Source organism: Pithys albifrons, chromosome Z (genome assembly GCF_047495875.1).
Source record: "Pithys albifrons albifrons isolate INPA30051 chromosome Z, PitAlb_v1, whole genome shotgun sequence".
NCBI lineage: Eukaryota > Metazoa > Chordata > Aves > Passeriformes > Thamnophilidae > Pithys > Pithys albifrons.
Window position 1 is genome coordinate 46666437 of NC_092497.1, and position 12008 is coordinate 46678444.

General features: G+C 39.4%; 1 protein-coding gene across 1 annotated transcript in view; it reads right to left on the reverse strand.

Annotated features, from left to right (window-relative positions):
• DGKQ (diacylglycerol kinase theta) overlaps window positions 1–12008 on the reverse strand; it is a 93432-nt gene that overhangs the window by 20350 nt on the left and 61074 nt on the right. Inside the window, 4 exon segments of the mRNA XM_071580773.1 lie at window positions 8055–8170; window positions 9775–9813; window positions 10655–10805; window positions 11060–11121. Of these exon segments, the coding sequence (XP_071436874.1) occupies window positions 8055–8170; window positions 9775–9813; window positions 10655–10805; window positions 11060–11121 (368 nt within the window).

Here is a 12008-nt window from a genome sequence, read left to right on the forward strand (position 1 = left end):
CCTCAAAACAAAAAGTCAGAACTTTTCCCCAAATCAACTGAAACTTTTTTCTTTAGTTTTGTGTTGTCACATTAATTTTCAAGGACAAAACATTTCAAAATAAGGATGTTTGGGCAGATACTGGCATACCCCTTCCTATGAAATAAGAGGCTAAAAGTTTCTTTCGAAAGTATGTAATCAAAGATTTTTATCAGGAAGGTTTACTCAGGGAAGCCAGTACCTTATGACCTACTGAAGTTGCTGCTGAAATGGCTCTCAAAGCACAGCCACGCTGCAAGGAAGTTGGGTACCCATCCAGAAACCACTGCAAAGGAAGCCACTGGACATGGTGGAGGTGAGATTTTCTGTGGCACTTCATGGACTGCATGGGAACTATACCTGCAGCCACACCAGAGGTCAAAACTTCCAGCCAAGAGAAGCACCCTTGGGACTGGTTTTCAGCCAGCCAGCCTGCCTACAAATCATTCTGTAAAATGATTTGCAAATAGTTGTAGAAAGGTCAGAAAACGCCAGCACACTTCATCCATCCTACCACAGGGCTGGGAGCAGGTACATGCCAGAAAAGTTCACCAGACATTTCAACAAGTGTGTTTCAAACCAGAAATGTTTGCCATTGTTGTAGTTTGGGATTATTATGTAAATTCTCTCCCCTGCCACTTAACTGCCCAGGCCAACAGTTAACAAAAGAAGCAGTTAACTGTTGATGGCTCGGGTGGGGGCAGGTTTGTCTCTTTTGGTTTTTTTTTTTTGATATTCTTCCCACTCTTGGCTTGGCGGAACGCGGGAGTGGGGGCTCCAAGGAGGCTGCCCTGCTGGTTACTGCTGGGGCTTTCCTGGCTGTCTCGCTGCTGCCTACCCCGGACTACTTTTTTCGTGCCGCGCTGCTGCTGCTGCCTGCCTTGGATTTGCTTCTGGTTGCTCGTACCTTTCTGCTTCTTGGACGGGGAACACAGGGGGAAGAGACAGAGTCCATCTGAAAGCTCACTGCTCGTCTGTCTCGCTGGAGAGGGACTGAAACTCACTCTGCAGCCAGCCGGGCTGTGACATGGACACTTAAGTATAACCTTTCCTCCCGGAGGAAAACCTGCTGGGTTTTGTTGTTGTTTTGGTTTTTTTTCTTTCTCTTGTGGTGTTGGGGAAGTGGGTTGCACTAGTCTGTTTACATACATTTATCTATATCTATATCTATATCTATATCTATATATATATCTCAGTTATCCTTCTTGTATTAAAATTCCTTTTCTTAAATTTGATAAAGAGTGGTGTGATTATCGTGGAGGAGGCCCCTCCCCTGCTTGTGGGTAAAACATTTTGGTTTTTCTTCCCCTCAAACTGAGACAGCCATAGTGCCTAAGCTGTGGTAATTTGTATTTACACACTGGACAGCATTCAGGGAACAGCAAGTTGTCACGCAGCTGACCGGATGGATTCAGGGAACAGAACAACAGGGCTAAATATAAATCAATTTAGACAAGAATGATTAAGAGGGCGGTGAGACAGCAGAATGACTGCAGTGTGCAAGCATGTGGAGAGATACCAGCAACTACAGAGGGGAGGAGACAGCACCCAGAGAGCCTGTTGACTGCTGTCTGTGAGCGACCACCAGAGATCATGATCTAAGGTGAAAACCAGAGAAATCTGGACAAACTGAGTTAAGTTTATGGAGATGCAAAATGCAGTCTAACATTGACCTACACCCCAGACCATCATCTCCCTGTGATCTGATTTAGACACTTAAATATTTCTTTGGGGCTTCACAGTACTTGAGAGAATTCCTCTAATTTTCCTTTCTTAAGAGCTGGTTGCTAATCCTCTGCCAAGTTATACCCTGTCAGATGTGTCAAGATACCCACAAAATCTGAAAAATCCATCTCCCCTACTGCCTGCAAAAGAAATGTACTCTGCCATCCAGTGTGATCTGTCTCTTGAAAAAGAGAAAACGCACTGGGAAGAGGAACACTAAGCAAGTAAGAAGGCTGGTGGAGCAGGCACACACTTCTTCTGCCCCTTCCTCATCCTTTAGATTCTATCTAAGACACCCAGTTTGAACATCTATCTGTTCTCTTAAAGTAGACAAACAAGGCCTACTTTGGGAGGACAAACAGCCAAAGGAGCCTCAAAATTTTGTTTTAATGGAAAGGTTCCACTGCTGCAAAATAACTAGGTTGGTGAGACAGGGGCTGCAAAGCCATGCGTACAGCTTTCTCCAAAGGAACCACCTTCATGCTGAACTGGGACAACTGAGGTGAAAACACCCCTCGCCTCTATATTCAGGTTTCATTGGAAGGGGGAAGCAATTACTCAAAGCATGCCCAACACATAACAAGGGTAATATATCCATATCTGTTAAACACATGGAAAGGATTGTTTCTAGGCAGCAAAGGAAGCCTGTGGAAATCAATGCATACCACTGTTACAAAAAGGAAGGACTTCTGGAGTATTAAGGTCAACAGCTCAAGGATCCACAGATCCTAAAGAAACTAGAAGACAAGTGGATTTCCTCCCTTTAAGCCATTCCAAGCACTAATGAAAGAGCAAACAGAGCTCTGGCTTTTCCAGAAGTAAAGGCCATCTCATTACTCCATCAGTTCCTGCACTATCATCTCCCATATCTTGCTTAGAATGGTCCTTTGATAATCACAGAATCATCAAGACTGGAAGAGACCTTTAATATCAGCCAGTCCGACTGCGAGCCTGGCACCACTACTGTAACCCCTCAGCCACTAAACACCACCTCACCCACTGCTAGAACACCTTTGGGGATGGTGACTCCAGCACCTCCCTGGGCAACCCATTCCAATGACTGATCACTCTGACAGTGAAAATTTTTTTCAGTATCTAATCTGAATCTCCCCTGTCTGAGCTCAAGGCCATTTCCTCTTATCCTCTCACTGCAGGCATGGCAGAAGGGACTAGCCTCAACCTCACCACAACCTCCTTTCAGGTGGTGGGAGAGAGCAATGAGATCCTCACCTGAGCCTCCCTGAGCCTAAACAAACCCAGCTCCCTCAGCCATTCCTAGACCCTTCATGAGCCTTGTTGCCCTTCACTGGACAGGCTCCAATACTTCCATGTCCCTTTTAAAGTGAGTGGCCCAAAACTGGACACAGTGCTCAAGGTGCACCCTCACCAGTGCTGAGTACAGGGGGAGATCACTTCCCTAGTCCCACTGGCTACACTATTCTTGATACAGGCCAGAATACTACCGGCCTTCTTGGCCACCTGGGCACACAGATAGCTCATGTTCAGTCAGCTGTCGACCAGCATCCCCAGGTTGGTCATGCTGTGCCATTTTCCAGCCACTCTGCTCACAGCCTGTAGAACTGTGTGGGGTTAAATCCCACAAGCAACAAAAGGCAGAGCAGCTCTGAAAGGAAACATCATGTTTCATGGGGTAACAGAGAAAGCTGCATCCTTCCTGCACTCTTTGTCCAGCTTCCACTCAGCCCTACCTTCTCTCCTGACCACTTCCTATTTCTTCCTCTTCAGAGTTTTTTTACTATCTAAATTTCATCTGAAGCCACTTCAATTTTCTGAAAAATAACAGCAACCTGAAACCTCAGGCTTGGTCTAATGCCCAGAAATTTGTGGGGTTTAAGAAAAAGGGGGTTAAAGGAATAATAAAAAGAAAAAAAATACTAAGTTCTGCAGCTCAAAGTAAATTAAAACTTTTTCAAAAAAGAAAGAAAAGAATCCAGCCCAACAATGAAGTCCAACAAACACCTTGCCTGAATGTGACAAGACCATTTGATTATCTTCTCTTCTTCAGGATACCAGTTTCTAAAAATACTGGTTTGGGACATTTAGAAGTGACATGTTGAATATGTTTTATGTTACTTACTTTGACAGCCAAGTCCCAGTGCACTGGATTTAAAACCAAGCAACTTAAAATAATTCAAAAGGAACTTCAGAGAATTGCAATAGTTACAGACATGGTATAATAGAGACATGGTATACTCTGAAGTATTCAAAAGCACAGCTGTGTTTTGTAAAGTCATCTGAGATATTTCTGAAGTAAATATAAATTATTGCCAATATGTATTTACAGTTTCTACAAAATTGCTATCTAAATTTCCTGTCAAGTGCCAATATTGTACCAAAAAAAAATCCAAACAGTTAAACATATACCCTGAATGCTAAGATTCATAAGCAGCTGTGGGGAATGCTTCGAGCTAATAAAATATCTGCATGTAGTGTAAACTGAGCAGTCCTGCGACTCAAAACCGGCTTTCTTCATGTATCTTCTAATGTAAAATCCTAATTATACTCACTGAGTGACAGACGCACTTATGCAGAATAAAAAAGTATTCTAGAAAGTACTTATCCTTACCATTAACTTGCTTCCCATCATGACTCTTCATCAAGCTTACAGGAGTAAGAAACAGTGCTAAATCCCTAGATAAAGGCCAGCTTCTATGAAAACAATTATTTTTCGGTAGGGGTTAAAAACTCTACGACAGTTTGTATAGCAGAGCAGGGCTGCTGTCGTGCTTTCTCAAAAATGCACTCTTCAATACAATTACAGATGCCCACAAGACTAGAACTCTTACGCTGCAGAATCTTTTAAAATCCCTCAATAAAGCCCCACTGGGGACATACGAATGAGTTTGTTACTTGGACAGAAGACAGTATGTGACTCACAGCCCGAGGACTCCCTTCCCCCTTCAGCACTGGCTTCAGTGCTCTGCTTGAGGAATGAAATCTACAGAGGGGTTTTGTGTTGGCTGGCATTCAGGAGGGAATTTATTGCTTGTTCTTCTTCAAGACAGCTGAAGGAGTCTGTGTGATTTAGACATTCTTACAGTCACCATGAACTGCTTAATTTATCAAGATTAGCACAACATGGCTTCAGGCTGGGGCAACATGTTTATCATCCGTGCTAATCCCCTTTCTGCTGAATGTACTGGGTAATCACATCTCATCAGAAGGCAGAACAAGGTGTTCTGAGCCACAGGCCTACCAGCATGGCAACCACGGCACATCCTCCAGGGTGGTGGGGCTGTCTCCAAGAACTGCAGATATCTCTAAGTCACAAGTAAAATTCAAAATTTGCAAGTGGGATCCCAACAGCATTTCCCATTTGCAAGGACTCATGATACCTCAAGCACAAAGTTCCTCCCCCCTGGCCAGAAAGGACTCATCTAATGAGGAATTGTGTGCAAGGTGTCTTAATGCAAATGGAGCAGCAGCTGAGTCAATCTCCAAGCCTTTTCTTAACTTTTTGGCATATTGCAGAAATGGGAGAATCACAGAATCACTAAAGTTGGAAAAGACCTGCAAGACTATGAAGTCCAACCTTTGACTGATAGCCACTTTGTCGATTAGACCATGGCACTAAGTGCCACATCCAGTCACTTCCTGAACACCTTCAGGGATGGTGACTCTACCACTTCCCTGGGCAGCCCATTCCAGTGAAGGGTGAAAACGGCGATAGCCCTTTCAGAGAGTGAAAAGTAATCTTTTGTCGTGTTTTGGCAAAAAATGCTCATTAATCTACCATGCTTTTAAGTTGTCAGTATTTGTGTGAGGAATTAGTGGAATGAATGAAATGGAAAGTTTCATCTATTTAGGAAACTCCTACATCTTTTTCTATTACTCTTAAGCAACCTAAACATAAGAGGGCAGTCCACTAGTAAAAGGTATTAGTGATAAAGTCACAAAAACCTGTGCTGATATTGGCCTCATTCAACTCTCTGCTGACTTCCTTGCTTTCCAGTGCTGCAAAAGAAGTTCTAGTAAATTAGCTCTGAATTCAAAGATTTAGCCCTGCAATGTCTTTCACCTTGACATAATATCAAAGACTGAAACCAAACTGTTCCTGCAGCTTCTTACACACAGCAGCTCAACAGCTTTGTAAAATACTGCATTTTCCGCACTCCAATGAAGAGAGTATTGTCATTTATTTGAATATTGTGAAATGAAAAAATGTTTGATTAAATTCTTACATGCCTGAAACAGATCAACACATCTGATAACACTAACTACTTGATTTTCAAATAAGCAGTTGATGCAAACCGATTCTACATTCAGACTTGGTAGTAATGGTAAATTGCTTCTGGTAGACCAGACCATGCCAGACTAGAACTGTGCATCCTCCTTAGAAGGTATATCAGACACAGAGGAAGCAAATCTCACATCAGAAAAATGGACTAGCAACTTGTTAACCACCAACTTACTTCTGTGTTTTTATCAACTTTTAAACAGGGCTGTTTAGGTTTGTTGTGTTATGTTTACTTTTTTTAAATAATGTATGCTGCAATTTGGAAAAATCATTACCCTTTCATCCCCAATTTCTCTGTATTTCACTCACAAAAGGGATGTCAAATATAGTGTAAATTTAGTATTGTGCTCAGTTCCTGTGTAGTTCCTGGTACTGTATTTAAATGACCACATCTATAAACAAATGCTACTATTATCACAGAATAAAATGATAGTCCAGGTGGGAAAGTACCTCAGGAGATCATCTAGTTCAATTACTACCTATAGTAGAGTCACCAGTCACTCGTCAGTTTACCTTGGGGAACTAATGAATGGCATAACCTGGGAGGCCAAGTCATATAAAAAAACCCACTTGAACTATCATTTAGACTAACTCTTATTTCAGTGAGATGACCAAACATAAACAATGCTGAAACAGAAACACAATGTTTGTGCCCATATACAGCCCCTCTCCTTACACATTAGAAATTAATCCCTAGAAGTCCCCTGAACTGGAGTTTCTAAAGATACCTTGTGCCAGATAACAGACATCATTATCCACATTTTTCTGGCATCATGAAATTCACTTCAAACATACTCAAGTGTCTGAAAAGGAGACACATTTAATCAATAGAGAGGAGTACGTTCAACTTCACACCCCAGACACCTAACACAGGCTCATAATGCGTTTGCCTAAAATCTCAAAAACAAGTACCCTACAGCAGTTCCATCTCCACGCTGCTTTTTGCTTCTCATTACAGGCACTCTGAAACCTAGTTTGGACAAGGCGGGGCTTTCGTTTCTAAGGATTTCACAAAACATAATTTCTACACATTCATAAGAACAAGGTTCTCAGTGTTTTTGGAGGGAGTATATCTTCTAATCTTGCCAGTTGCATGTAAGCACTTACCACTAGTATCTGCTCATTAGAAAAAGAAAAAAACCCTTCAGAAAACTTTGACAAGTGCAGGACTCATTTTTAAATGGTAAAAGCAGGTATGTAAGTAAACAACTATGGCTACTGGACTTGAGACCCTCCCATCTGAAGTTGTTTCATAATTCCCCCTAATTACAAAATTTTTGAATGTTTTTGACATTCTTTCATTTCAAATTTCAAGAAGTCAAACCAAGACTCTCACTTCTCTTGTCATAATGCAACTCCAGAAGACAGTAAATTGCAAGACACATAACAGCTCAGGAGACAGTAACTATGGCAACACTCTCTTTTGGACATAACCTATATCATCCTGGCTAAAAATAGCACTTCATTCAGTTAATCATTTCTCTCTTTTCAGCTTGACTCTCCTTTCTCAACACAAAAACTATTATTAAACCAACTGATTCATATGAAAGTGATTTGTAACCATGAAAATTAATAAATCAGAATCAAGCCTGAATTTGAGAAAAGTCTCTTCACCTAAAGTCTCTTTGTGCTTCTAAGACTATGTTCTTCTGAAATCCACAAGGTCTAAACAAGGTCAGATTCCCCCTGCTACAGAATGGAGAAAAAAAAGATACTGCAAATGTGAAGATAAGCAAAAGTACTTTACCTCATGGTTAGTGAGGAAACACATTTAAGTCCACAAAACAAAGTTGCTGTAGACATTTCTAGATATGCTGGCTAAAACTAAAACCCCACCTAAGTTTTTGATCATGAAAAGAAACAGAGAGAAAAAAATGTTTTTCTCCCCTTTAGAGTTGCAGTTAGGGAGCTGTGTATCAACAATTCAACTTGAAATTTTTTTTTTGTCACACTACTTACAGAAAATCACTGTGTGGCCTCTTTAAACAAAAAGTATTTTCATTTAGTTACAACAGAAAGACTTTTAGGGCAGTTGTTCATACCCATCTCTTACCATAACTTCAGGAATCACCACAGCATTCAGAGCCTTGTCATTGATAACTGTATCTTTAACTAGCATATATATTCTTTCAGCTTCAGAAAAACATGAAATTTGGAGTACAACAGCACCTGTAAAGAGGCATCAGAACTATTTTTTAGTATTTTCTATTATTATCAGGAAATAGGTCTCATATCACAGCAGACGTTTACTCAGATACTCTGCAGTTTTTTGTTATCAGTGAACTGGGCTGTTCTGTTCTCAAACTTCCTTCGTATCCTGAAACACACCTCAGATTTTTGTTAAAGCAAAGCAGTCTGATGACAAGAACTGCAGCACAGAACTAATGTATATTTTAAGACTTCGTTTGAGCTTCACAGGTAGGGCCTATTTGCCTACTCTTTAACATAACATGCTGTTCTCATCATGTACAACTGACAAAAGTTCAAGTTGAATTTTGTATCTCATTATTAAAAATCCATTAGTTCCATTCATTAGCAATATTTCTGTAACAATTAACACAAGCAAAGATTTGGTTTGAAAATCAGTCTTAGATCTTTATGTTGGTTTAGGTCCTGTAAGAGGAAACTGGGGAAGAAAGGAAGACAAAAGAGAAAAATTTAAAAAAATACTGACAAGTTAGTTTAAAGTAGGATATTTAATGTGAACAAAATGGGGCAGGATAAGATCAAAGTAAATAACAAGCAGCATATGAGATGTCAGCTGGTAACACAATCTGGGTGCAAGGAAAAGGGAGAGTCAGAAAGTGATGAGAAACACAAAGACACGAATGAAAGAAGATGACAATAAAAATCATATACAAACAGAAACATCTAAAAACCACATGAATGTACATTTGGTTCAATGATGCTGTGACACGAGAAGAACAAACAAAAACAAGAAGTATGAGAAGGAGAAGACACATCTGAAAGCTTTATAGTTCTCCTTATGAAAAGTATTAATTAGCCATGTGGAGACTGCAAATATACAAAGGAAGCACACATCGGTCTTCCAAACCATGACACAGAAAGATCCTTTTAGCAGAGATGTGAAACTGTTAAAGAACCTGTAACATCTCACATACAGACACCTAAACACGCAGAAGAGAGAATGCCACACTTCTGAGTTTTACCAAATGCAGATCTCCACTTGATCGCTACACTAACGCTGCCCAGAGTCAGTGCTGCTCCAGGTCTCAGAAGCCACAACCCGTCTCCAACCTTGCTCACGTAATATTTGTACAGCAAAAGCAAAGGAACAGCTCAAAGGATGAACACAGAGATCAATGTATTTTCTTCAGCTGCCAGCCATTGAACCCCAGCTCTTAACACTGTGCTAGGAAACACTGACTGTGAAACAATCCCATAGAGTCCAAATGCACTACCAAATTTTAGTATTTTAGAAGTCAAAATCAAGAGAGAGCACTTGAAGGGTTTGTAACAGTTCTGTGGTGTTAGATTACTGTGGAGTTAGTTGAAATGCAACTTCAAAACTCATTTTTATGATGAAGTATTACCACCTTCTGGTACCTGAGGGGCATGAAGCCAACCTTTTAACTTTTTTAGATAGGTAACTACAATCTACTGCTCTTCATAAATACAAGATGTTACATTTGACCTGAAGGGCTTTTTCCATATGCAGTAAGAGTAACACAGTCTGAGCTTTCAGCCTCTAGCATTAGGCTGCAGTTTTGAAAACAGACATAGTTTGCAAGACTAAAAATCTTAATGCTTACCTTGCGCTTGATAAACATGACTCACAGATACCACATTTGCTGCAAAGGGTAAAAATATAAACACATAAAACCTTGGGTACATTTAGAGTAAATATTTAAAGTATTTTAAAAGTTACATAAATAAAACATAAATAAATATTAAAAGTTATACAAATATAGGGAGAATCTCCAGCTAATATTTTCCCTCTCCTAAGTTTACTTTGTAAGTAAGAAAAGCTAAACTGATTTTCATAAAAGGTGACTATGCATTTAAAGTTTAATTCCTCTTGAAGTTACATAAAAGACTGGGAAAAATACTTCGTTTCCTGAAACAAAAAGCACAACACATTCCTGACACTGTTTATAGAAAGTGTTTGTTGAAGGACTAGTGCGAAAAATCAATTACACTTCTTTGAAAAAAAATATTCAATTGTTTTCCCTGAGTGTTTGTCCATATATGTGTGCATACACAGCTCACACTTCTCCATGACCAGGCACAAAGCTCATGACTACCCTGGAGAACAGCCCATGCAAAAAGTGTCAGAGGTTAAAAAAGGCAAGGGACATTCATGTATAGGGTATTAACCTGCACTGACATACTTTAAATGGTTTAAGGTACGTACAGTTCTTTAAAAAGTGATGATTTTTCACCCCCCCAAAAAAGGTGTGGTCACATATAACTCAAGTAATGTCATAATTCTGTAAATAATGAGCTGTTATATTTCCCATGCAACCACAAGCATGTTAAAATGAATTTAAAAAATCCCATGCAAGTACAAGGCAGAACAATCTTTTTACATAAAGTCAGAAAAAGTTAATAAAAATAATAACAAATGAGCAATAGATGCTACATTTTGTTCTGTATAAGATAATGTATCTGAAAATGCACGTGTTTACTTACTTTTGATAGCTAATTCTTCCTTGAGAATATTTGTATACTCTTCAGGGGAAAGCTGAGGTGGAAGGCCACCAACAAATAAATTTACTTGTACAACAGATTTACTGTTTTCCACAATGTAGAATCTTGTTTGATTCATCTGACGTATTGAAGTCTACCAAAATAAAGGAAAATAAATGATGCGACATTTGGCAAAAAGATACCATGAAACAAAATTCAAAATAGTTCTGCACTTAGCAATTCCATCCACTATGCCTAAAGAACATCACAAACAGAAACAAACTTCAGTTCAAGCTCTTAGCTTCTTTACAGACTAGCCAGCTTGAGGAGTAGCCAATTACTCGCTTTTTCTGTAAGAAAGGTCACTCCATATAATACAAGAGAATCATATTTCTTTTTCAGATTTACCTTTCTTATGTCCTTGAATCTGTTAAGAATCAGTTCCTGGTTGTCCAAAACCATGCGCTGAACTGGAGACAGCAAGAACATTAATGATATTAGAAAGGACTGCAAATTATTATCAGGTTTAATTAAACAAAAACAGTAAGAAAAAAATTAAGAAAAAAGCACAACTTTGCATAAAACTAACTCTAACAAAAGAGACCATGCTGACCCAAAATACTCATTATTCAACAGTAAAAACATGTAGGTGTTTGGAAGAGTCTGAATTTTTTCACACTTCCTAAACACCACTCTCCTTTAAAAAAGGCAGAAACAGGCTGAACCCACTCAAAAGACAAGCAGTAACAATCTACCTATTTGACAGAAGACATTAAAACTATATTCCCTCACAACTACACTAATAACCAACTTTTGTGTTTTACTAAAATATTAAAAGAATTCTAAAAACTTCTGGTTAAAGTAAGCTTGCAAATGATTCTTTAAAACAGAGCACCAGAAACCAACCAAGGCTAAGACATTCACAAGGCTACAATAACCTTATAAATCAACTTCCCAATAATGCTCACAAATAAAGGGAAGTATTGAGCCAGTTTTTGAACTACAAAGGTATTTAATCAGCTGTGGCCAGGGCATCAGACTGCTTCAATGGCTTTATTTATCTCTCTGTGCAACCTTACAAACACTGAAGCACACAGGGATGTGAACTTGGAGAACACCAGCTCAGCTCCTGCAGGATCACAAAACACTAGAGCAACTCTAGGACTGGAGATTTCTGTACTTCCTAACACACACATGTATTACTTGGTCTAATCTTTGGACTTAAACTTACTCTTGTTTGGGGGCTCTGTCAGGGGAAAGAAGAGAGAGGAAAGGAGTCATTTGAACTTTAGAATTAATCTTTAATGAATAACTATAGTTAAGAAAATTATGTCAGTTAATATAGCTCTCCCAAACA